At 53.0% G+C, this 24,041-nt stretch overlaps 9 protein-coding genes across 9 annotated transcripts; 5 read left to right on the forward strand and 4 right to left on the reverse strand.

The window, feature by feature from the left end:
• Positions 1-3,341: 3,341 nt before the first annotated feature.
• Positions 3,342-4,586, reverse strand: CTRU02_200552 (sis domain-containing protein; the record flags this gene model as incomplete). The annotated part of the gene is made up of 1 exon (XM_036718562.1): positions 3,342-4,586. One exon carries the CDS (start codon positions 4,584-4,586, stop codon positions 3,342-3,344), a length of 1,245 nt encoding a protein of 414 aa, XP_036589561.1.
• Positions 4,587-7,951: 3,365 nt separating this feature from the next.
• Positions 7,952-8,781, forward strand: CTRU02_200553 (uncharacterized protein; the record flags this gene model as incomplete). Its single annotated transcript, XM_036718561.2, has 3 exons — positions 7,952-8,000; positions 8,179-8,546; positions 8,602-8,781. The coding sequence occupies 3 exons, from the start codon at positions 7,952-7,954 to the stop codon at positions 8,779-8,781; spliced, it is 597 nt and encodes a 198-aa protein (XP_036589562.2).
• Positions 8,782-9,335: 554 nt separating this feature from the next.
• CTRU02_200555 (phytanoyl-CoA dioxygenase) lies at positions 9,336-10,301 on the forward strand (the record flags this gene model as incomplete). The annotated part of the gene is made up of 1 exon (XM_036718564.1): positions 9,336-10,301. One exon carries the CDS (start codon positions 9,336-9,338, stop codon positions 10,299-10,301), a length of 966 nt encoding a protein of 321 aa, XP_036589563.1.
• Positions 10,302-10,454: 153 nt separating this feature from the next.
• On the reverse strand, positions 10,455-11,705 carry CTRU02_200554 (proteasome subunit alpha type 6; the record flags this gene model as incomplete). Its single annotated transcript, XM_036718563.1, has 1 exon — positions 10,455-11,705. One exon carries the CDS (start codon positions 11,703-11,705, stop codon positions 10,455-10,457), a length of 1,251 nt encoding a protein of 416 aa, XP_036589564.1.
• Positions 11,706-12,431: 726 nt separating this feature from the next.
• Positions 12,432-13,514, forward strand: CTRU02_200556 (proteasome subunit alpha type 6; the record flags this gene model as incomplete). Its single annotated transcript, XM_036718565.1, has 5 exons — positions 12,432-12,438; positions 12,524-12,586; positions 12,706-12,800; positions 12,861-13,073; positions 13,128-13,514. The coding sequence occupies 5 exons, from the start codon at positions 12,432-12,434 to the stop codon at positions 13,512-13,514; spliced, it is 765 nt and encodes a 254-aa protein (XP_036589565.1).
• A 2,200-nt stretch (positions 13,515-15,714) lies between these two features.
• On the forward strand, positions 15,715-16,457 carry CTRU02_200557 (uncharacterized protein; the record flags this gene model as incomplete). Its single annotated transcript, XM_036718566.1, has 4 exons — positions 15,715-15,724; positions 15,806-16,043; positions 16,099-16,264; positions 16,326-16,457. 4 exons carry the CDS (start codon positions 15,715-15,717, stop codon positions 16,455-16,457), a joined length of 546 nt encoding a protein of 181 aa, XP_036589566.1.
• A 519-nt stretch (positions 16,458-16,976) lies between these two features.
• On the reverse strand, positions 16,977-17,591 carry CTRU02_200558 (uncharacterized protein; the record flags this gene model as incomplete). Its single annotated transcript, XM_036718567.1, has 3 exons — positions 16,977-17,047; positions 17,106-17,198; positions 17,291-17,591. 3 exons carry the CDS (start codon positions 17,589-17,591, stop codon positions 16,977-16,979), a joined length of 465 nt encoding a protein of 154 aa, XP_036589567.1.
• A 3,132-nt stretch (positions 17,592-20,723) lies between these two features.
• CTRU02_200559 (conidiation-specific protein 6) lies at positions 20,724-21,136 on the forward strand (the record flags this gene model as incomplete). Its single annotated transcript, XM_036718568.2, has 2 exons — positions 20,724-21,004; positions 21,067-21,136. Coding segments are annotated over 2 exons (351 nt in total), but the record flags the coding sequence as incomplete, so codon positions are not given.
• A 576-nt stretch (positions 21,137-21,712) lies between these two features.
• Positions 21,713-23,652, reverse strand: CTRU02_200560 (ubiquinone biosynthesis; the record flags this gene model as incomplete). Its single annotated transcript, XM_070203710.1, has 3 exons — positions 21,713-23,035; positions 23,092-23,238; positions 23,290-23,652. The coding sequence occupies 3 exons, from the start codon at positions 23,650-23,652 to the stop codon at positions 21,713-21,715; spliced, it is 1,833 nt and encodes a 610-aa protein (XP_070062292.1).
• Between the last annotated feature and the right edge of the window lie 389 nt (positions 23,653-24,041).

The raw sequence follows: 24,041 nt of genomic DNA on the forward strand, positions 1-24,041 counted from the left end.
ATGCGGCCACATTGAATGGTTGAATGTCCAAATTTTGCAGAGGCAGGTGCGGTGGTGAATGGAGTATCAATCATCGAGACCAAAAATCAGAGAGGCTGGTGGATTGGACCTCTTTTTTCTTTCTTTTTTACCTTTTTTTTTTTTCTTACCTCCCGTTAGCCCCCGGCCCTGCTCCTCTCCCACTTGAGGTCGTCCGAGTCTAACTGCCCAATTAACGACCAAGGGTTCTATTTCTTGTAGAGCGGGTCTAAAGACATCATTCTGCTGCAGATGAAAAGAAGTAAAGAAAAAACACACTCATACACAATGAGGTTGATTTACCGTGACCTCGTACAGGGGTTCATCCGCTGATAGTTGCAATCTACAGGGGTTCTCAAAACAACCCTCCCGAAACCCTTTTTTTGCTTGCCTGTCACCTTGCCTGCGGAAACAATCTCGCTCGCTTACGAAGTGAGGCCATGTCGCGATCCCGCCCTCGCCAGACTCCACCGTCTAGGCCCCCCGGGAACAGGGAGTTCTATGTGGTATCGCAACTGTGCCACTTTCAGGCTACTTTACCTGTCACTGGACGTGTCGGGTCGCGGTTCGTCGACGTGACTCGCACCCTCGAGGTTGTAGACGACAGATACAGTGTTTAGAAGAGCAAACGGGATAATATTCCAACGCCGAACCGGGCCTCAGGACGAAACAAGAGGCCACAGCCGTTGAGCGGTCAGGCCTGCCACCTCTTGCTTTGTTGAGCATTCCAAAATCAGATGATTCTGCAGTCAAAGGTGGTTGTTGTTGGAGATTGGAGGTTGGTGTCCTGAGCTGGCAGACCCGACATCTCCGCTGTATTCGACGAGACCGCTCCGAGTACTTTGTACCTGTGCCTGATGCGCTCAGTTCCCTGCCAAGCTGAAAAGGCCTAGATAAAAACAGGCATCTCCCTTCTTCTGATTGCGGCAATATCAGTTGCAGTTGTGAAACTCGCCGTTCTGTCGACGGAGCCAACGACCGCAATCAACTCAATTCTCGCCTCCAAAACCACTGCGGGCTGGCGTTCCTCTCTGCCGCAAGCTGCAAGGCATGGGGCAGGGATATGCACATCATCCCGAACTGAGCCTCACTGGGTGACGCGCCCCAGGTGCAAAAAAGGCGCTGCCCCAATGGGATCGTTCGAAACAATTGATCGAAGTCGAAGAAGCGAGCCACATCGCCAGCCAATCACGCACTCCGCAACAGCTTCCAATGTCATGATTTCGTAGTGTTTCCGAACGGCCCCCCAATCAATCTGGAGCAACCGGTTGCGAGCTTCTGGGCTTCTGGGCTGATCTCCACTGCAGCGCCAAGTCCTCAACTCGAAAGCTGACGTCTCCCCACAACCAAAATAGAAGCAAGAATATTAAGAGAACCCAGTTCCACCTCCCTTTTTAAGCTTCAAATCACGATAGATCGTCGTGTGGAATTTCGAAGACGGCGGATACATACAAAGAAAGATGAATACGCCTAACGGGGCATACTTCATTCCCACAAACATTCCATGACGCCTTCGGCGTGGCCCGGGATTGTAGCGGACGCCAAACCGACTAAGTTTCTCGCGTGGTGATTACGCACATCCGTACGTCTTCCCGCATTCCTTCGTGACAATTCCAGAGCCCTGGATGCGTGGCCCCACGGGCAATGTCCATGATGATAAGCCCTCTATCCGTACAGAAGCATACCGAGCCGGGGTATCGGAGCTGTGCGTTTGTTTCTTGTTCTCTCGTCTCCGCGGCCGAAATAAGCCTCCTTGTAAGCCATGTCTCAGCCTGAAGAGGAGAGAAGCAACCTCTGAACTCGCAAGAAGAAACGAGAGAAAACGTCTACTAGCAGTAGTGCCGTGGCGCACCAAAAAGTCCTCAGGCCAACCAACGGCCAAGGCCTAGCGCACAGGAGAGAGTAAAACTTGTTAAGCCTTTAGCACACAGTATCCGTAAAACGAAGCCATCCCTTTTGGGGCGCTGTATAGTTCGTCCTGTTTCTGCGAGGGGCTGCATTCCTGCCATAGCAACCACCCAGACAACGTCTCTAGTTAATTGACGTTGCTGTGGAAGAAGTCAGTTTGGTGCCGTGATGGCTAACTGAACTATTAACTCCCACCGCCGCAGCCACGTCTAGCATCGCCGACAATCCGTAAATCAACACAATCTTCTCCTTGCTTCAGGCAGTGAGTATGAAAGACTTGTAGAGAATCCCACCCGACTCAACAAGGACCTGCGGTTCGTCTCATGCACTAGCAAGCATAGAGAAACACGAGGGCGCCAAGCGAGCCAAGTCACCGGGACGCGAGTTCCCAAACGTTTCGTTCCGTTTCCCGAACACCCCGGGCGCAAAAATCGGGCATGGAACCCCCTCCACCGGGGGTTCCGATGACGTTCACACATCCCGTCCCCTGCAAGTCCACCTTCTCCCCCTCATGTCCAGACCTTCTCGACAATTCCACATCCTGACCTTGATCTTTGGCTTCATCCGGCTGAAAGCAAACTGTGCACACTGTGATATGGATACCTTTGGGCATCCCCCTCACGTCCCAAGATGGGGGGGGGAGGGGGGCAATGGGGTGGGTTATCAACAAGAGACGACTGACAAAAGAAAAACAACTTGGAGATTAAAAAACAAGGCCCACATCTTCGTTCTTCGACAACCCCATTTGCTTCTCCTATTTCAGCCTTACCCAGCTCGGTGACTGACGAATCCAGGCACCAAGGTCTCGGAGATGAGCCCGAAGCTGAGGTGGCCCGACAGTGGGAACGAAAAAAAAAACTTTGGAGATCAAGATCAAAGGTAGGAATCGGCCATGTTTGCCGCGTCACAACACGATCATCGCAGCTGAATCTATGAATGTCACGCTTTCACTGGTGAAGGATACTGCTTGGGAAGAAGCCTAATAATCGACATCACACCACTCAACAGGTAAACAGGGCTGTCATGGAGAGCTTGGGCACCAAAAGTCCGTGCTAAACCAGCCTCACAACATACATGACGATTCACACACGCTCTTTGGGCAGAGAGGGGGGGCAATAAAAAGAAGAGTAGTGGAGTTGTGACAGCCCGGCCACGTGCGGCCGCCAAATTCATTTCATCGGACTCTGAGCTTGGTCCTTCAACCTGATCTCCCAATTCTATAGACATTCCGTCAAGCTGGCTCAAAGGCCATATATATATATCCCATGCATACCATAATGTACCTCATCCCTGGCGTTGCCTTTCAATACAGCACGCAGCGTCCAGGTTGACAATTTCTTTTTTTTCTCCCCCCCCCCTCTCCGTTTCCTAGTTGCAACAGCTGGTAAGTTTGCCAGACCATGAAAAAGAAGTTTTTAATCCCGCCACTCGAGGAGCTTCCCGACCTCCAAAACGCCTACCATGTCGCCCTGATCGAGAACAGCCACGATAGAATCAGAGTCGCAAATGTACTCATCGTCATCTGCTGCCTCCTGCATGCTCTTCACGAATTCAACCGCTCGCCGTATTGTTGTGCCTGCAGAGATGGACAACATCTCAGCTCGCGGCACCATTAGCCCGGAAATCTCCCGCAGACTCCGCGTGAAGTCCTCCGTGGCCAGTTTCCTGATCCGGCTCGGGGACGCCACGTTATCGCCAACGCGAACCCAGCCCGAGGCCGAGTCATACGCTGCCCGGAAGAGGTCCGCCCCGACGCTTCCCGTACATAGGGCGCCCGAGTCGGGTATATCGGTCCAGGGTACCGCCAGATCCAAGATCGTCTGTGGTTTCCTGAAAGAGGCGCCAATGGCACCTCCGGGATGGTTCTTAGAGAACACCTGCGAGACGCTGGAATGGAGTTCCTGTGCCGCGGCGATGGCGAGGGCATCGCCAACCGCCAGAGCAACCGTCGTCGACGTCGTCGGCGCTGAAACCCCAAACGATGCGGTCTCGCTCTCATGGACCGGAGCGGGCAGAAGAATGGTATCTGGCCGTAACTTGATGAGCTCGCACGTGTCTGGCCGTGTGTGACCCGTGAGAATGATTAATGAAGAAGGTTTGTCGAGGTGAGGCAAGAGACCGAAAAGCTCTGACGTCTTGCCAGAAAACGTGATGAACATGAGGATATCATGTCGTTGGATGATACCCAAGTCGCCGTGCAAAGCATCAATGGGGTTCAAAAAGACTGAGGTGATGGAGAGGCTGTTGAAAGTCGCCACCAGCTTGTTGGCGATGTGTCCGGACTTGCCAACACCCGTAATAATGAGCTTGCCCTTCTCGCCCTTGTGGCGCGTGATTGCCGCGACTGTACGGTTGAAGCCATCCCGGGCGACTGGATCTGTCTCATATAATGCCGCGACTGAGCGTAGTGCTGCGGCCTCTGTCTTGAGGACATGCGTTGCTGCGTGCAACCTGTCTTGCACTTTTGCACAACTCTCGTCCTTCTCGGGAATATCGTCGGGAGATCCTAAGCTGAGTTCTTCCAACTCTCCATAGAACTCTTCTTCCGGTGGTGATACGGGTGGCGAGGGAGGCGATGGGGGCGGCATTGAGTCGCAATGTGGTGCGCCAAGAACATATACAGCGCTGGTCTGCACCGGCATATGACGGTGGTCTCCCATGATTATGATATTGGAGACGCAACTGGCGAGCGCAATGGCTGAGCGGTTGCAAAATCTACCGTTCAAGAAACAAAATCGTCAAAGTCGTTATCGTTATCAACTGAGCAGAGTCCAAGTGCCACCGCGGTGTTCAGATTCGTTATGCACCTCGACCCTTAAAATATGTCGCTCAAGGGCTGCCAGCTGAGAGGCTGCAGAACCAGAAATAGCAGAGTCCAGTTTACTGGAAATTGAGTCGCGGGGAGCAGCCAAAATGAACAATACGGCTGTACCAAAACTCCATGACGTTGAGAAAGCTCACGGCCAGGGGTCGAAGGAAGATTTGACCGAAGCGCGCGCGCCGGTCTAGTTAAAGAGAGGGAAAAAAAAAAGGTCGAATACGTAAGTTTTGTAGAGTTCCAGAGGACCCTGCGCTGGAAGCGACCGCCCTTACCAAACTCACCTTAATTGCTGGTCCCTCCATTCGGGGCTACCCTTGACTTAGCTTCAAGCGTAGTGGATAAGCCGTCCCGATCCGGGTAGAATGAGTGGCCGATATACCCATCTTTGGTGCGGCATGTCGCGCGTTGGAGGGATTGCTCTGCATGCCCTGCCTCTGGCGTGATCGAATAGGGCGCCTTGACTGGGGCCCAATGGAGGGACGGTTGGTAATCAGATTCGGGACGGACAGTTTTGAGAGCATTGAACGAAACAAGCCTTTGCGCTTTGTGGGCGTAGATGGCGCTTTCACCAGTCGTGGGCGCCCAACCAAGTCGAGTCAGTCAGGGGCCAGAGTGTAATGAGCCAAGTCCGAACAAAGATACGGGCCCGATATGGCGTAGACAGCAGTAAGCTGTCACTCTTTCTTCCCAGCAGATTGGAGGTCGGTCGGTATCACAAGCAACCCCGACCCTGTTGGCCAAGGTGGGGTTCACAGAGTCTATGATCCATCGATATCTTTTTGAGCATATCGATGCGGCCAAACCCGGGCGATGATGCGTGCGTTTGGCAGATGCCAAAATCGCAGCCTTTGAATACCCCAGCACGCACTCCAATGGGGGAAAGTCCGTTGACCGCTAAAAACAGGACAAGCGCCCAGTACTCATGATCCCGTACGCAACCGAAGGTATTGTCAGGATCGGATCGGATTTCTAGCGGAGATTTCGGTTGAAATTTCATGCGTGGGCAGATCGCCGAGGGTCCATGGTACCCTGCCACAGGCTTTTGACAAGACGAAAAGGCCCGATCCCCCTACAAGAGATCCGCTTCAAATGTACGGAGTAGTTGGCAGCACTTCGTATTTTGTATTCATTCAGCCATCGAAGTCCTTGACCTGTTATCAATGTGACTTCAACCCTCATGAGTCGCGGCATCTTTGAGAACACTTTTCGGATCAGCATCTGTTGCCCAAAGGCCAATCAGATTCACGCCTCTCATTTCTTCGTAGGAAATTGCCAAGGAGGTACGTCTAAGCCAATCAGAAGAGTCATGGGCAACACGTCTTGGTGGACAGGAGCTGTCGCATTTTCATGCATGCCAATTGCGTAAATAGTGAGGATAAGGATCGCTGGGGTTTTCTTGAGAGCGACCACTGTTTTGCAGTTACATCTCTAAGAACCATATATGCTGATGGCCCAAGCTCTTGGCCATAAATCTTTTTCTTCGAAAGGAGGATGCGCTTGATCTGGAGATGAAGATATGGTGAAGAGAATGTCATCACTACCTCCTGTTGTTTCAATTCATTCATTTGCTTTGTAGCCTCGATTCTGGTCAACATGTATCTCCGGCCTGGTTATGCTCACGGTTTGGAGCCTCACTGCCCATGCTAGTCCGCGAAATGGACACTTCGGAATCCTGTCCCGGGCTAACGAAATGAATACACCTTGCGGCCGAAAGAATATAGAGTCGCTGATGTGAGACCAGCGGCGGACCCGGCTTGCAAACAAGGAGAGGCGAGCACGGCAGCGGGCAGCTCAAGCTACTCATACGTACCGAAACCATGAGGCTGGAGGGCCCTTTGTCGAGTTCCCGAAGAAGACGAGTTGTGTTCACACAGGCGGTAAGCAATCTAACACATGCACAATAGGGCGAACGCCTGGAGATCGGCGATTTGGCGAGGGTGCTTGTGCGGCAATTAGCCGCAGTTTGCCAAGACTCATACTACTAGCTGTATGACTGCCACACCTGGTAGCGTAGTAAAGACTATAGCAGAAGACGAAGCAAGTATGTGGGACTTGAGTTACTGGGAGAGGTTGACTGTACGCAAGTCTGAAGCTGAAAAATTCATTATCAGCGATAAAAGTAATTCTGGCTGGCCAGATCGCGCATACCGGAGCGGAAACGCGTTTGTGGGATGCGAGGGCACTAGCTAAACATCCATCGAACTGGGGTGGAGACTTTGTTCCTGCAATCGATGCTGATAAGCGTCTTGTTGGCTCCCCGCACGATTTGGTTATGGTGTATATGATAGCGGTTAGCACGGCTAGGCAGTAGAATAACGGCCACGTTGCTGCTGCCAGCCTTATTCCGATTTGTCTTCTTTCTTCTGACTACTTTGCCGATCGTGGATATTATTTGTTCCCATTCCTGAATTTGACGCGGAGGGCCGGGCTTTTTGGGAACGGTATCTGGATTCGATGAATAGCTTGAATGGGAGACAGCTGTGACGGGATGAATACAGGGAGAGCATCTCGGAGTATGGTCCGTGCAATAGCGAATGGTGAAGGTCAAGGTGAAGGACAAATGGGATGGCCCTAATGTTGAGTCAGCTTGCTTTATGGTTTAAGCAGGCAGCTGTCTGAGGCAAGTGTGGAGAATGGCCGTTAAGTGGTCAGTGGATGATCAACGGAATGGTAGATGGGCAACTGCGTTGGTTGATCAGGCAGGTGGCATGTGTCCTGGTCCATGCAATGCACCTGCAACTGCAGCTGTGAAGCGTAGCTACCAAAGGCAGCCTACCGCCACCCATTTCAAGGCAGCAGCCACCCCGGGCCGTAGTGTACCTCACTTTCGGAGAAGCCACACTTCATCTGCCACGCAAAAAACGGGTGTACCTTACCCCGGTCACCTCTTCCCTGAAGCATGTTACCAAACCCACCTGCGCACACGCGTAATTGAGCCACGGCCACCCACTGGACAGCTTACCGGTTCAGGGAAGCAGGTAGCGTCATAACTGCCGCCAGTCTGCCCACCACCAGCTACTGATAGGCACCCCCCAAACTTGGATGTTTCCCATCGAATTGCCTTCTTTTTCAAGGTACCAGCCAATTCTCATTCTCTCTTGTCTCATCCATTCTTTCCAGGCAGAAAGGAGGAAACGAAGGCAACTCAGTTTGAACTCCAACACCAACCGTCCGCTTTCCTTTTTCTTGTCATCAGCTGCGAATATGACACGGGTCTCCGTCTACAGCGCCGCCCTCGTGGCTTTTGTCGCCGGTAAGCACCTGTCTCTCCATGTCACCCCGATAGACAGGACGGGAGGGAGACGGGGTATCCACCGTGCATCGTCATTGTTGCTTCTGAAGCTTGGAGCAAGACGACGATAGCAGCTGGACCTGCCATGATGAATAAATGAAAGCCATGCAATCCTTAATGCTGACGGTTTATTTAATAGCCACGGCGATGATAATTGCGTCCATCACACTACCCCATTGGGTTACCTACTCCGTTACTGCGACCGATGGAAACGAGTTCTCAAAACACATCGGCCTGCACAAGGCTTGCTCCAACCTATACGATCCACAGTGTCAAGAGTTTCCAACCGAAGAGCTTTGTAGTAAGGATGGCGAGAGATATTTCTGTTCCATGTGGCGATCCGTCGGCTTCCTGGCTTCCTTTTCTACGATTATGCATCTCGCTTCTCTCGTCACCTTCCTCATCATTATGAGCGGAGGCAAGTACAAGCGCGAGACGGGCTGGAAGGTTCTCAGCGGGCTTCTGCTTGTTGTTGCGGTTGTTGAGTTCACACTCATGGGCATTGTGGTATGTTTATACAAACTTCATACAGAAACGAGCGTGAGACTGAATGTGCCTGCAGGCGTATCTCTACGATCACGACGAGCAGTTCCGCGTCCCAGGATGGGGTCTCGATACCTCTTGGATCCTGTGCACCGTAAGCGCATCGCTCTCGGTCCTTTGCGCCTTCGGGCTCGCCATTTCTTCGTTTATCCTACCGCCAGAGGAGGGCTATGAGTTCCTCAACGATCCGTTGCCTTGAGGACTATCTATGACTTGGCCGAAGAACATTAGAGGCTAGCTCCGCTTCATGGTCTTATGTTGTACGCATACATGGATACAGGGATAGGCGTTTTGCTTTTGTTTTGCATATCTTCTTCGCACGGAGCCCTTATTTTTTGAATGCTGCAAGCGGTCGGAATGGAGCGATGTATGGTTTGCATCTGGTTTATGCGCCAACTAATTAAGGTACTCAATATACTAGCAGTGAGTTCAACAGCCTCCAAACAACGCCGTCTCCTTTGGCCGTATCACAAGACATGCAGTGGCGACACTGATGTGATAAAAGATAAGCGCTTGGGGGCAAGTGCGGGGCCGGCCGCCGTCCCCGCATTCACATATCGTTCGTTAAACCTCCAACGCTGCGGCATTGCCCAAGTAGATTATATGAGCCCATCTCTGTCCAACAAGCAAACTTGGTCTCATTAGTTTGCATCTGAACCTCAGGCTTCCTTTTAGATCGATTTGAACTCTCAAAATCACTCACACCCTCAGCACACTCCAGCTGGCCAAAATTTCGTTGACTCATCGTCCACCATGACAGTCTCCGCGCAAGATGAGGGTCTCACACCCGAACAGCTTGCCTCCTTCCACCGCGACGGCTACCTCATCATCCCCGGCGCTCTCTCCCCGGAGACCGTCTCGGGTCTCCTCTCCGAGACCCACTCCATGCTCGACAACTTCTCCCTGGCCGACCACCCTATGACGCGCTTCTCCACTGGAGAGAAGGCCGACCACGTCGGCGACGACTACTTCCTCACGTCAGGCGACAAGATTCGCTTCTTCTTCGAGGAGGACGCCTTTGACGACGCGGGGAACCTCGTCAAACCAAAGGCCCGCGCCATCAACAAGATCGGCCATTACCTGCACGCCCTCTCGCCGCCCTTCGCTGCCGTTTCAGATCCCGCTTCTACGCCCGACGCCGGCGGCCCCAACAAGGGCAAGCCCGCGGCCGTGGCCCGCAGCTTAGGGTTCCGGGACCCACGGTGCCTGCAGAGCATGGTAATTTGCAAGCAGCCCGAGATTGGCGGCGCCGTCCCGCCCCATCAGGATTCTACCTTTCTGTACACGGATCCGCCGTCGGCTGTCGGGTTCTGGTACGCCCTCGAGGATGCGACGCTGGAGAACGGGTGCTTGAGCTTCCTGCCTGGTTCGCACCGCTGGGCGCCCGTATCGAACCGTTTAGTGCGCAAAGCCGGCGATGCTGGTACGGAGATGGTGGCTAACGACGGCCCGAGGTTTCCCCCTGGCGATGAGTACGGGGCGCACAGGGCAGCTGAGATTGGGAAGGAGGGCGAGGATGCGTATGTGCCCGGCGAGGTCAAGGCCGGCGACCTGGTGCTTATCCACGGTAACCTGCTGCACAAGAGCGAGAAGAACCTCAGCCAGAAGGGGCGCATCATTTACACATTTCACGTCATCGAGGGCGAGGGCACAACGTATGATAAGAGGAACTGGCTGCAGCCGCCAGAGGCCGGGTTCACCAGGTTATATGCTTCCTAAGGTAGCTTCGTGGGTATATCCATTGATAGCAGCAGTCTGCCCCAACAAAATACAAAAAATATTTTCCCTCTATTTGGGTTTCGGCTTTGCGAATGAAACGGAGAGGGTTGTACAATGTTCATTCGCGTATACCGCATTACTCTCTTCCCTTTTTTACCTCTTCTTGCCAGCGGACTTCTTCGTGTTACCTTCTTCTTCCGAAGAGTCGTCGTCGCTGCTATCGTCTGAGTCCTCCTCCTCGGATGATGATGAGGAGCTGCTCGAGGTCTCGGCGTCCCGCTGGGCAGCCTGGCGCTGAATCTCGGACTCGTTGTCGGAGTCATCCGAATCGTCGCTGTCGCTGCTCGAGTCGGAGTCGGAGTCAGAGGACTCGTCCGAGCTGGTGTCGTCCATGTTTGCCGTGCGCTGCTTGCGGCGACGAGGAGCATTCTGCTTCGTTCCGTCATTGAGCTTCACTCTCTTGTCGACGGTCTCTTCCTGGGCGGCCGCCTGCGAGGTGGAGGGGGTCTCCTCCGTATCAATGGTCATGGCATCGCTGTCCTCGCTCTCCGACAGCTCCTCCAGAATCGTCTCGGCGCGCATGCGCTTGATCACCCGCTGCGTGATGGCGACGTCGGTGGACTGCGACACGAAGCCGCTCTCATCGAAGCGCTTCCTCTTGCCGCTGCCTCCAGAGCCGAGCTGCATCAGGCCGGCAAGCACCTTCTCGTACTCGGATTGCTTCGTGTCCATGTCTGGAGTGCCTTCAGGGAAGCCGGCCTTGCCCTTGGCGGCGTCCTCCTGCTTGACCTCCGCCGCCGTCTCCCTCAACCGTGTCCTTGTGAAGCCCTTCAAGTCTTGGATGTAGTCGTAGAAGGTATTGATGTCGCTCGACGGGATCGAGTCGGGCTGGAAGACTCGCTTCATGAGAATGGTCTGGTAGTTCTTGTTGAACTTCCACGTCTCGCGGGATGACTTCCAGTTTCTCAGGTAGTCGAGGGAGGGCCTGATGTCGGCCTGCTGCTGCTGAGTTGCAGGCTTGGCAGCCTTTTTGCTCTTCTTCTTAGCGCTGGCGGCGTCGCCGGTCTTTGTCGGCTCGGCGGCGGCGGGATTCTTTGTGTCGTCGGCAAAGGTGACGGACTTCTGCTTCCTCAGGGTCGGGGGGGTGGCAGCATGGCCGTCGGTGCGGGTCCTTTTGAGGGGGGAGCTGAACGCAGGGGGAGTTGATGTGTTCTCGGGACGTTTCCTTTTGGCAGCGGCGGCGCTCGCCGCGTTGACGGGGCCGTTGGCGTCCCGGTCGTTGTGGTATCGCTGACCGTTGGGCCTCGATCCCTCGGTGGTGGCAGGGCCGCCAGTCTCTGAGCCGGATGCGGGCTGCTTGAGCTTGAGGCCCAATCGCTTCCAGGCGGGAATATTTGCGGACATGATGGGCAGCAGCGGGCACACCCTCTTTTTTTTTTCTGGCCCCTTTCAAATCTTTTTTCGGGTACGAAGGAAGGGAGGGAGGGGGGTACTAGATCGGAATTTGTTGTCTGCGTGTCTGGCCTGACAAAGTGAAGAAAAAATATGCAAGAATTGGGCCGCTTCAATGCTATCCACGTGTACTAGGCCTATCGAATTGGAATGCTATAGCCTTAGCACAGCAGTCCGATTGGGTGCAGCGCGTGGTGGTCGACACTGAAAAGAGAGTAACGGGAATGGTCGAACCTCAATATTTTTTTTTGCGCTCTGAATACCGCCCTGCCAATTTTTTGGCAGCGAGATGCGTTGTCGTTCCCGCTCTGAGCAGGGGTGCCCCGCTGTATCCTTGTCAGTCGAAATACGTACCGAAGAGCATTCCAAGAATGGCATTATGTAAGCCATGCGTCCACTCATTTAATGCCTCAGGATAATATTCTGTTACTGAGGACCAATCCAAGGCATCCACTCAGCCTTCCCACTGGAGCTTCCCAGTCCGTTGCCTCGCCTGCTCTAGGCAAGCTCCTGCAAACGCGTCGATATTCCTAGAGCTCCGTTAGAGCTCAAACCCCCTCTTCGAACTACCACCACGCCCATCTTCCGCACATCAACGAATCCTTGAAGCCCATCTCTGTCAAGACAATCATTTTCTAGACGTAATTTGACAACTCTCAACACAGAAACACCGCCAAGATGTCGGGTGCGTACTTCCATCACCACCGCTACCCCAGGTCGTCTTGACCCTGTGACCGTTCAACCTGGCTAATATGACTTTCTCCAAACAGGTGGCTCAGCTTATGACCGACACATTACAATCTTCTCCGAGCAGGGAAGATTGTACCAAGTCGGTATGTACTTACCTTTGCCCACCAGCCTACCGATTGCCCCTCCCTGCGGTGATGCCATCGAGCGGGGCCTGCGACACCTTGACCTGAACCAACCGAGCTGACGAAACGATGCCGATCAGAATATGCCTTTAAGGCAATCACAGCTGCCAACATCATGTCGATAGGTGTCAGAGGCAAGGACTGCGCCGTCGTCCTGTCTCAAAAGAAGGTGCCTGTACGTTGAAGCCACGAATGACGTTGCAAACGATGGATGAGGGACTGACCCCATGATAAGGATAAGCTCATCGACCCCGCCTCCGTCTCCCACATCTTCCAGATCTCTCCTTCTGTTGGCTGCGTGATGACGGGCTCCATTGCCGATGCCCGTGCCTTCTCTCAGCGTGCTCAGGGTGAGGCTGCAGAGTTCCGGTACAAGTACGGCTACGAGATGCCCGCTGATGCCTTGGCCAAGAGACTGGCCAACATCAGCCAGGTCTACACACAAAGAGTGAGTAAAGCCAAGATTAGTATGATGCGATTATGGCGACTAACCAGAAATCAGGCTTACATGCGCCCGTACGGTGTTGCGACGACGCTGATCTCATTGGACTCGGAGTTTGGACCTCAGCTGTTCAAGTGCGATCCTGCCGGATACTACATTGGCTACAAGGGCACCGCTGCTGGCCCTAAGCAGCAGGAGGCACTCAACCACCTCGAGAAGAAGCTGCGTAACAAGGATCACGCCCCCGGCGACTGGACAGAAGTTGTCGAGCTTGCCATTACGACGCTCAGTACCGTTCTCAGCATGGACTTCAAGAAGGGTGAGATCGAGATCGGTATTGTGGGAGGCCCCCGCGCGGATGGCAAGGAGGGTACGGACCCCGGTTTCCGTACACTGACTGAGGATGAGATCGACGAGCGGTTACAAGCGATTGCGGAGAAGGATTAAGGAGAAAGAGACAAAACCCGGCTGGTGGAAGCTGGATGCGGTCGGTGTGTCCGATGACGAGTCTCCTGGCGAAGTGGATTCGCCCGTAGACCAGATCACATATGACCTCCGCGGGGTATACAGATGAGAAATCGAGTTGGTAGTCTCACAAACCCAGATCCCCGCACACGATTGTACTACTAGCCAGCCTACCAAATGATATAGATCAAGACATTCAGAAGACGTTGGTATGATCATCCCAATGATGCTCAAGTCTAGACGAGTTTGATAGCCTTATGCCTTCGGCTGAATGCTGACCAACCGCAGCCGTGAGCAAATCGCGTCTGTGGCTTGACAGAGGCCAGCGGGGAGAGAGCTGACGTTGGTTGTCTCGGATGCCGCATATCAGGGAGATGCAAGACAGAAATTACCCGGCGAGACTTCCGTTTGATGGAGTTATCTGTATCGTTGAGTAGTTCCGGGGTGCGGGCAGTGAATTTCCCCGAAAGTGAGACGGTCCGGCACGACGTTTTCACAGGGCGACGATTGGCATTACGGTCAACGTTGTTGAGAAAAGCAGGGAACGGAGAGAGGGCATGTGGAGGTCAAGCCACCAAGGCCACGAGAAGGCTGAACTGACACGGCAAACTGCTGCAATGTAATGGACACGTTGGTTCTAAAGTCTCCTTTTCAACGTTCGTGGCCCCCACTGGCGGCATACATGAACGGCCTTATGAGGCCAAAGCTCCGAGAGCGAATGAAAGGCGGGAATGGCATCTTAGACACAGCTGGATGAATCAGCCTTTGAGACTATCATCCAGTCTTCATTCACAGCAATCGGGGTCCCACAAGGAGAATTCTCGAGTCTGCCTTCTGCTAAGTCACAATGGGCAGCAGTGACAAGGGAGCGATATGACTCTAATGCGGGTGGACGGTTCGGCCATGGTAGTTCAGCTGAATAAAACGTGCCAAATGTGTTCGAACGTCAAGAATAGCACTGTTTATTGGCCGCAGCCCCAGTTAAGCCACAGAAGAGTGGATTCTCACTGCATCCAAAAACTCCAGCCCGCTTCCCGATCCGGTCGCCAAGGATGGTGTGGAGTCAGCTGAAGACCCACCGACTTTACCTTATTCTTCATCCCTGTCACCAGCCCGGGGGAAACGACGTGGAACTGCACCATTTGGGCTGGCCAGACCTGTGTACTCTGAGAGGCTCTTGACAGTTTTTTTCGTCATCCTATCTTTTCTCCGCCGTCCCCCCAGCAGGGTCTAGGGGGGGGCAGCGAGTCCTTTTCCTTTTCCCACCATCACGAGCCTCACACTCCACACCCTCGGTCTTAGTCTCACATCCCTCGCAGCCCTCCTCAGGGTCTGTTGGGGGGACTGAGGCCCAAGCCAATTCTATCCAACCCCTTGGCTTGAGGTGTCCCCTGGCAACAAATCAACATGATGCCCATGCATGTGCAGCAGCCTAGACCTTCGACCCTGCAGCAATCGAGCATGCGAGTTACATCATCGCCAGGCCTCCCGAGAGAGCTTAGGGTAAGTGTCTCTGTAATAGCTGCGACTACACCATCTTTCGCGCCGGGAACCAAGGCGACCACGCGCGCCACCAGCTCGGCCGGGGTCAGTCTAGCTAGGCCTTGCAAAGCCATCCCAACTGTCAGGACCCTGTCGTATTTTTCCCGATTCGCCTGCTTGAACTATCAGCGAACTGGGGGCCAAAGGCCCGTTTGATGAAGGACGCAAGAACCATTGGCCAAACATGTTGAATGAGCTCATGCATGCCCTATGGGGCTCGTTCTCCGCCCGGGAACTATCCAGGCTGGAGTCCACAGAGCATGAGAGATTGCAGTTGGTGACGGAGCATGCCTTCTTGGCCCATTGACTCGGACTCTAATCCGAAATTTTCGTGATTCACTCTCTCCCTCCTTTGCTTCGGAGGCCGTCGAGAACGTACAAAAGGCCGAAGGTGTGGCGTCTAGTTGAACGTTCATGAGACTACAGTAGACAGCAGGCTCATCACCTTTGACGACAGCAAGCCTCTCGTTCTCCGGTCTGGCCCTTGATTTCTTATTACAATAATATCCTTTTGTTGGCCACTTTTCCTCCCCTTCAGTTGCTCTTAATCACCAGACTTTGCAAGATACTTACCCAACAACCAATCACTACACACAATTCTACACATACACACGCGCGCAAAAAAACTTTGTTCGCAATAATGGATGGATGTAGGTTTACAGCCAAAGGCGCCTGGGACATTTCCCTGCGTACTGGGGGTGCTCAATGGCAGCGGGCCTGACCTTTCCTAGTGAATGAACACAGAGCTATGAGAGTCGGAGAGGTCCTCTCAGACTTCCGAACTTTGCAGTATTACATTGCAGCAGCGCCAACGGACCCTACAAACATGAACGACTACTACACCGAGGGCTGGGCGGCCTTGCGCCAATGCGCTCTCGATGGGCAACACATTCTCAATTGCGCGGCCGACACCAGCGTGCCGCAAGTAAGCGGCGGGCCGCTGGAGCAGGAGAAGGCGGAGCTGAAGCAGTCAGTTTCTTGGTTTTTACCTATATATTTGCGTCGAATCTTACTGTTTTCCCAGGGTTTTACTTGATTCATTCGCCAGACGGCATGAGTGTCAGAAGATCTACCTACGACAAGCTGCGGCGCAGCGGTGGGTGGAAAACCGGGACAGTGTTCTGCAGGGCGGAAGTCCGAGCTCGAGGAACCAATCGCATTTGCGGGCTTGTGATCAGCAGTTGAGAGTTGTGAGTCCCAACCCGAGCCTCGTTACTTAGGGGTAAGGCACAGCTAATAGAGAGACTACAGGAGCTCACAATGATCACCGACGAAACTATCTACAGCGAGCTGCAGGCATCGGATCGCTCAATGGGTCGCTGGACGGCCGAAGACCCCAGTCTACGAAGCGTGCAGCGCTGGCTTCGCGCACGACAGCCTTAGACACGATTTACTCGATCGACGAAGAGGGATGTTTTTGACGAGATTATGCAAGTTTCATCATTTCTACTAGCATCCAGGAGCATTTGTATAAACGGCGTATGGAGGATATCACACATGAAGGAAGCGATTTATTTGATTTTCAGGTCTTTCTTTTGATTCGAAGTATACCTAGAATTTTCTTTTGTTTTTTCCTGGCAGGCGACTGGATGCGCTTGGCCTTGGGGAATTCTGGTTCATGTTAGACATGGACAACAGAAACGGAAATGATGGAAACGACGGACGAGACATGAGCGAGAGAATGATTGGAGTACGGTTCCTGCCCGGCGCAGAAAGATCATTCGCTTCTATCAGAAAATATCTATATTTCAGCAATTTTATGATATGGCCCCCAATACCTTCAAACATTCCCCACGCAGATGCCCGAGACATGGCCACACGGCAACGATCCAGCCTAAAAAATGTGCACAATACTTAGCCATGTGCCCCAGATGGACATCTCGCTAGCCTATAGACATGATATCAATATCTAGTCTTGCTGTGCACGCATAACGCTATCCCAGAAAGAGACAACACCATTCCGAGCATGGTATCTGTGCAGGTTAATAGGCGGCCAATCACGTACTCTGGAGCCATGGAACTGGGACTCACCCCGACTAATGACTTTTTTCTCAACCCACCATTCGCCAATCACAGTAAATAGGAAGGCCAAAGTGTTGACGATGGGCACCGTCAAACTCAGTTCTTCAAGTCCTGTTAGTACTCCACTACCCCTTTCTTTCCTCAACCCGGAAAACGGGGGAAGAAAAAAAATAACTAATAAAAAAACCACTCACCGGCCTGGCCAATGAGCAAAAAGAACCATACGCTCCCCGTCAAGTTAATTAGCAGCGGCGCGGCATACCGAGGGTTCCGCAGCAAATCGACAACGCCAAAGAAGGCCCCGTAGACACGGCTCTTGATCCAACTCTGCTTGACAGCCTCAGTCTCGAGTATCGGGTGCGGTGGCGGGTTGTGATCCTTGGCAGCGCGGCGGATGAAGGGCGTCGTGAAACCCCACGCGAGGCCAACGAGCAAGAAGCCAGCGACGTAGTTGATGGCCGCCGGTCTAGACTCCACGTCTGACGGTGATGTCATTTTTTTTTGCCTTCAGCCTGCCAGCCTTGCTCAGCAGATGGGGTTGTACGAGCTGAAACGGTCTCAGCGACAGGGCTGTAAAGATTGTGAGTTTTGATAGTATTTGTTTTCACGCAAATCCGCCGTGCCGGAATACCGGATTGTGATGGTGGTGATGGAGTGAAGTCGGATCGTGGAGGTGCGTGGGAGGGACAAGGGGCGGAGCCAGCACAGCCACGCGGCTGGTGGGTGCTGCCCCTGACAGCCGCCGCCAAGGGTGTGATTGGACTGCGGACTCTTTGTGGGGTTGAGTCGCAGGGATCTTGACGGCGGACGTAGCCGAGCGGCTGACTACACCACACCGCTTCCACGCCGGCACGATGCCGTCATCGTAGCGCGGAGGGTTTTGTTTTCTTCACTACTTTGTCGGTTCACCTGAAAGATGCATTTTCCTTTTTCCGCAAATAGGGGCTCACCACATTTTACAAGAGGCCTCTCGCAACTCATATTGTATAACAGCGCTATTTGATCTCATAAACCCGAATATCCCGAGAAATAAGTCTAGCCAGCTTCGTATCCTTTGGACCACTTCGTCTGCATTAGTCGGACGATAAGCGGTTTTGCGAATGCGAGTTGGACGCAGGCCCAGTGGCTTGCATGAGGAATTTTCTCCCCCCTCCCAGCCAGTCGCAACCCAGAAGGCCGATCAAGACGAAACAGGCGCCGAGTTGGCGGGCCTTTAAAGAAGCTACTGTGACTGGCGGCTGGACAGGCTTCTCAATCCTTTCGGAGCGATATCAGAACCTACAGGGGTTTATGGGACGATGCACCTGGTTCCAATCGCGAGCCGCATAGCCGAGAGCGTGCTTGCGTTACACCTTTGTTATCCACGATTTCCATACTTTCTATTCACACAGGGTTCGCGCTTCCTGATACGAGATGCGTAGCCCTGACATCTGCTGCGGCTGAACAGCGGGCCGGATTCAGAAGGGAGGTTGCTCCTTTTGAGATTTTGTTTACATCGGCAGTTGAGGTGACACTCGTACCTTTCAATCGGCATACAAGAGCCATCCAAGCGGTTTGTGCTGATGCAAACCTGGGGGTGCATCCGTTTGGGGGCTAATTAGCTGGAAACGCTAGTGCGTTGACAAGCGGCAACTGAGGACCAATTGCTCCTATGGGCAATACACAGGTACATAGCGAATGCCAGTCGGTCGTCAAAAATATGGAAAGAAAGTGGGATGAACTTGAAAAGTCCCGCCGGGAAGTCCTCATTATCTATTCCACTCGACCCTCCCATTTTCACCGGTTAGACTCAGTCCTCTCCCCTTCAAAGATCAATTACCACAGACATATGTTGCATTCCCAGGGGATAGAGTTCCAGCCGCAGGGAGTCTGTGCTTTCCTTCCCGCCAGATCTAGTGTTTGTCTTGCGGCATCGGGTTGTTGACATCATGACTTTCCGAGGCGATGAATCATCACCCTTTTCTCCCGCCCCGAGCTGGTGGGGCGAACAACCTAAATGAGCCGCCTCAACGACATGCCGTGGTTACAGGACCGCCAAGTCCGCCATTAAGTGCTCGATCTTTGGGGGATCTGCTGGGAATTGGCAGTAAAACACTGCCTGCCCGTTTGATTTCGACCCCGCGATTCCGAGAGCTAGGTCTTTGATCTTTGCTTTAGCCAATTGCGGTCTTTACGGGACATTACGACTCCCGAAAGATGCCAATTTTAGATTCCGATGTGGAATAATGCATCTTCTGGGCTGAAGGCATTCTGAGGAGAGTTTGTTCTTGTAGGTCGGCTTCTCTCCCAAGAGTGTGCAATTCCACTGTTCTCTATCTAGACAAGTTGTTAATAACAAGTTAGTAGTTATGGGAGCAATAAAATTTTCCAATTATTCAATCGAGTATTCTAATAAAGCTATGAATGAATTGACTCTCACTGAATCGTTCCTAGTAAGGCATCCGGCCAGGAGCAATTGCTCCAGGTGCACTACGTCAAATATCGGTCCTACGTTTCTTATTCTGCCCGACGTGCGCCGATCACCACCACAATGACGGCAAACTCCATCAATGCAGCACCAGTCAGACGGAGCTCGATTAAACGCCGAAACCAAGCTTCCTGGGCCCCTCTGGAATTAGCCAGTAATAGCAGCGAGAATAGGGCCGACGTATGGCATAGCAGCTTGATCTTGTGCATTAGCAGCTTCAAGCCGCGCACACGCCCCTGTTATTGGTCACCGAGCTTCTTCTTACCTCCTCTTTCCGCCATTTTGATCGATCTCATCTGATCCCACCTAATCGATCGAGAAGCAAGGGGAAAAGCTACTCTCAGGCGTGCCTGGCCTGAGTATCCCTAGTGTTCGCTCCCCTACCCGTTAGATGGCAGGTGTAGCACCATATGATCTGTAGTGCCGGCAGGGCGGTACCCTTAACTGAGACCACCATGACCTTAACCACGCCGCCGCATGAGGCTTAACTTTGACTGTAGCTCGAGCTTCCGATCAACCTAATTCCCCCACATTTTCACCCCTCTAACCACTTTTCCCCCTTACGGTAATGCCGGTTCAAGCTTGGAACAATGTATGGTCATGTAAGCGTAGCGGCGGTGTCGAGGAATAAGAAACGCAAGACGCCGGTGTATCGACTTAACTTGACCCGCCATCTCGATTGAGGGTCGGCTCTTCTTTCATCGACCCCGGAGACGTCATGACTTTGCGAAGGCCATCCTGCCTTACAGTCACAATCGAGTGAAATATGCTGGAAAAAGTAAGTGCACCACGGTTAGACCCCTTGGGCATTGGCCCCAGTAGTTGGATCCCGGCAGGGGAGGGTCCTTTGCCGGTTGCATGTTTAGCTTGGCTATCTGACAGATTGTTTGCTGGGTACCCCCGTGAGAGAAATGGACGTGAAAGTGGCATGCTGTAGGAGATCGATAGAATCAATGATGCCATCGACTACATCGAAGCCCCTTTGACCTCCTCGGCTCTGATGATACTGCTGCGGTCCAAGTGGAGGCGTGGCTTCAACTTGGAACTGAGCAATCATCAAGGTCCGCTTGACAAGGACATGTTCAGATTCTGGTGCCTTGAGAATTGTATAAGAAGGGGCCAACCCTCCAGCTTCATTCAACCTTTTCATTCTCATCAACATCACAACAAACAATCAAGCCTCATCAACAACTTCACAGCTCCAAAGCTCTTTCAACCACTTTTTTCAAAACCAAACAACCCCCAAACCAACCACCAAAATGCCCACTGAAGCTCAGATCGCCGGCGGCCACAAGGCTAACCTTAACAACCCCAACACTTCTGAGGAGTCCAAGAAGAACTCAAAGGCCGTCCTCGAGAACGAGTTCAACGGCGGCGATGTCCCCAAGGCCAGCGACAACGAGAACAAGAACCCCGGCAACGTTGCCGGCGGCCTCAAGGCGTATGTCTACTATTAGATTCCATATCACATCAAACGAAGTAGCTGACTTTCAATCAACCCAGTACCCTGAAGAACCCCAACGTCTCCGATGAGGCTAAGCAGTCCGCCCAGGAGCGCCTTGACAACATGTAAAGCGACGGCGTCTTGTATTAATATGGGAATCATTTCGATACCCCAAGCGGCATCCCATTGATTGGGATACGGAGTAAGAGAGCGAGTTTATGAATGAGTTATGCCACTGTATCTTAGTTACTACCATCTGCTTGGCGCGCGCAAGCATACAATGAGATCACTGTAAAACTCACTTAATCTTCTGTTGGAAGCATGTCATCGACTTTGCCTGATGCGATAACATCCTCAAAGGTGCGTGTGTGCTATCCTAGGATCTCCAACATCAAAGTGTGGAACAATAGTTACCCAGTGAATTTGAATGATTTCCGCAGGAATTGCGAGAGATTGTTTTTCCATCTGGATATGATAGGTTGCTCGTTTGCTGAAACCACAACAGTTGCAACTCCCCAAACGTTAATTAGCGAATTCCAGTAATGTAAGGCACTCGATAGTTCCCACGCTATAAAGTTGAAAGATGTGGAAAGTATCCTAGGCTTCGTGGACAGCACAACGCAAACAACAGCAGCAGGAATTAAATAAAGTATGAACAAAACTTAAATTACAAGTCTATAGGTCTATATCCAGGTATCAAATACATCACATGCCTGGGGCAGAGAACTCTACGCCCTTGAGCCCAAAGGCCCTCTTAACGCTGAGCCACAGTTCAAACGCCCCGAGCTTGAACTCGACTCTCAGGAAACCAACCCAAGCCGAGACCAGCCGGAATGCATTAGGCGGCCAAAACAGCGAACCGCGCTGCCTCAAATCTTCCAACTGCTCCTCAAACACCGTCCGCGTGCAGTATCGCGCGAGGATCATAAAGGAGCGAATGGGTCCTTGGCGGGTGTGCAGATTCTCGTCGAGACTGCGCGTGAGGTCGTTGGTCTTGAGAATCAGGAGAATGATGCGGGGCACCTGGCCAAGCAACTTTACGAGATCGGCAAGCAGACCCTCCTGAAGGGCATCGCCCATTTCCTTCTTCTCGTCAGGGGTGCGTGTCTGGAGGACTGAGCCCTCGCTGTTCAAAACGCTCCAGTCGCGACCAGTGATGGCAGATGCGAATAGGGGGAATTGGTCATCGTTGATGTTGGCAACCTCTTTGGCATATTTACGCATACGCTTCATGTCGCCGTCAATGACGGCGAGCCACATCTTTGCATAGGACCGCTGGAGGTCCCTCGGGATGTCGCGGTAGAGGCCGTGATCGTAGAGAATGATGTCGAAGTTGTGGCCGCCACGGAGGCCGCGACGGGACTCGTTTTTGCGAATAGCCAGGTTGCCACCGTGAGGATCACAATGCAGGGGAGCGTTGTTACCAAAGATCATCTCATTGAAGATGCGAGCGAGACAAGCTGAGACCTCATCCCGGTCAATGCCATTGGCATCAAGATACTCGAGATCATCCAAGCGGTGGCCCGACACTCGGTCCATGACCAGAATGCGCTGCTTTGCCCATAGAACGTCGGGAATCACAAGGGGGTGCTCCGGAAGCTGAGCGAAATGCTCCTTTGTTCGGTTGGCGTTGTGTGCCTCCTCTCTGAAGTCCAGTTCCTTCGGCAAGGACACATCCATCTCGGAGGACAGCCATTCAAGGTCGTATTCAGGGAAGAAGCGCTTAAGTGTCGAGAATGTGAATCGCGTTAGGGCCAGATCGAGAGAAGACCACTGGCCGAGACCGGGATGCTGAACTTTGACCGCCACTTTTTTGCCCGTTTCCTTGACAGTCGCAGTGTGCACCTGTGCCAAGGAGGCGGCACCAATTGGCTCGTTCGAAAACTCGGAGAAGTAGTCCCATAGTTCATTGCCAGTATCTGTCCTGAACATTTGCTCGATCGACTCGAATGAAGATACCGGGCACTTGTCTTGTAGGGGAATAAAGGTATTTGTCCACTCAGGCGGAAGGAGGTAGTTCATCGCACTCTGGACTAGCGTTAGCTACAGTGATCGGCATCTTGCCCATGGAAGGGGGCCCATACCAGGTGCTGGCCCAGCTTGATGAAGATGCCACCATTCTTCTCCAGAACCTTAAGTGTCCGGTCAGCGCATCGTTGATGGCAGTCTTTCAGTAGTTTCGATTGTAGTTCGGCGTCTTCTGTCTTTTCTCGTTGGTTAAGGGTCGTTCGGTAGCTGTATTGGCGTTAGTACAGACTCGATTCCAGAAATCGCCTCCCCACCACCGAAGGGTTCTCATACTCGTTGATGCAAACAGCAAGAGCAGCGGCGACTCTGCCAGCACGCTCTGCTGCATCGTAACCGTACTTAATGTCGTCCGTAAACGCAAGCACGCCCGCCGCCGCTGCACCACCGCCGGAGGCAAGAAGCAGGACACCGCCCCTCCGGCCGCCCTTCGGTGGCGCCCTTCCGGCTGAGGCTTTCGAGGATGTCGACGAGAATCCGCGATTAATAGTGTTGCCGAACCTCTGCTGGGTCGTCCTGCTAGGTTGTACCAATGGGCCGGCGCGACAGCTGGAGCAAGTCCATGGTGGTCGAGTAGTGAGCCGGCGCAACGGGAGCGAGAAAACGGAGAAGGCTTTCATCTGGAAGCTGGCCGGCTGCCGCCAATAGTCTGACAATCGCAAAAACAGTCCACGGCAACTGTCATTCTACGAGACGTGTGTTATGTTTCGAGGGGTCTCAGGGCGAGTTTGTTCGGTATGTAACTCAACATTCGCTACCGATAGTGGAGTTGTTTGTTCAGTCTAGGGATTGAATTGCTCGGCGAAAGGCCCAGAACTAGTCGGAAACCATGCCGTCAGTCAATTTCCAGAGACTTTTTTTTTTCTTTGCCATTGCGCCTGCCGCATCATTGGGGAACGGTGGCGCCTTTCCCCCATGCGGTGTGGTTTTCATTCGTCAAAACCAGGGTCGATCCTTGCCTCGGGGTCCGCTCGGGAACCGCCGGGATCGGGTCTGGCTAGGATGTCGA

The sequence above is a fragment of the Colletotrichum truncatum genome (genome assembly GCF_014235925.2).
Source record: "Colletotrichum truncatum strain CMES1059 chromosome Unknown Contig_0001, whole genome shotgun sequence".
NCBI classification, from domain to species: Eukaryota; Fungi; Ascomycota; class Sordariomycetes; order Glomerellales; family Glomerellaceae; genus Colletotrichum; species Colletotrichum truncatum.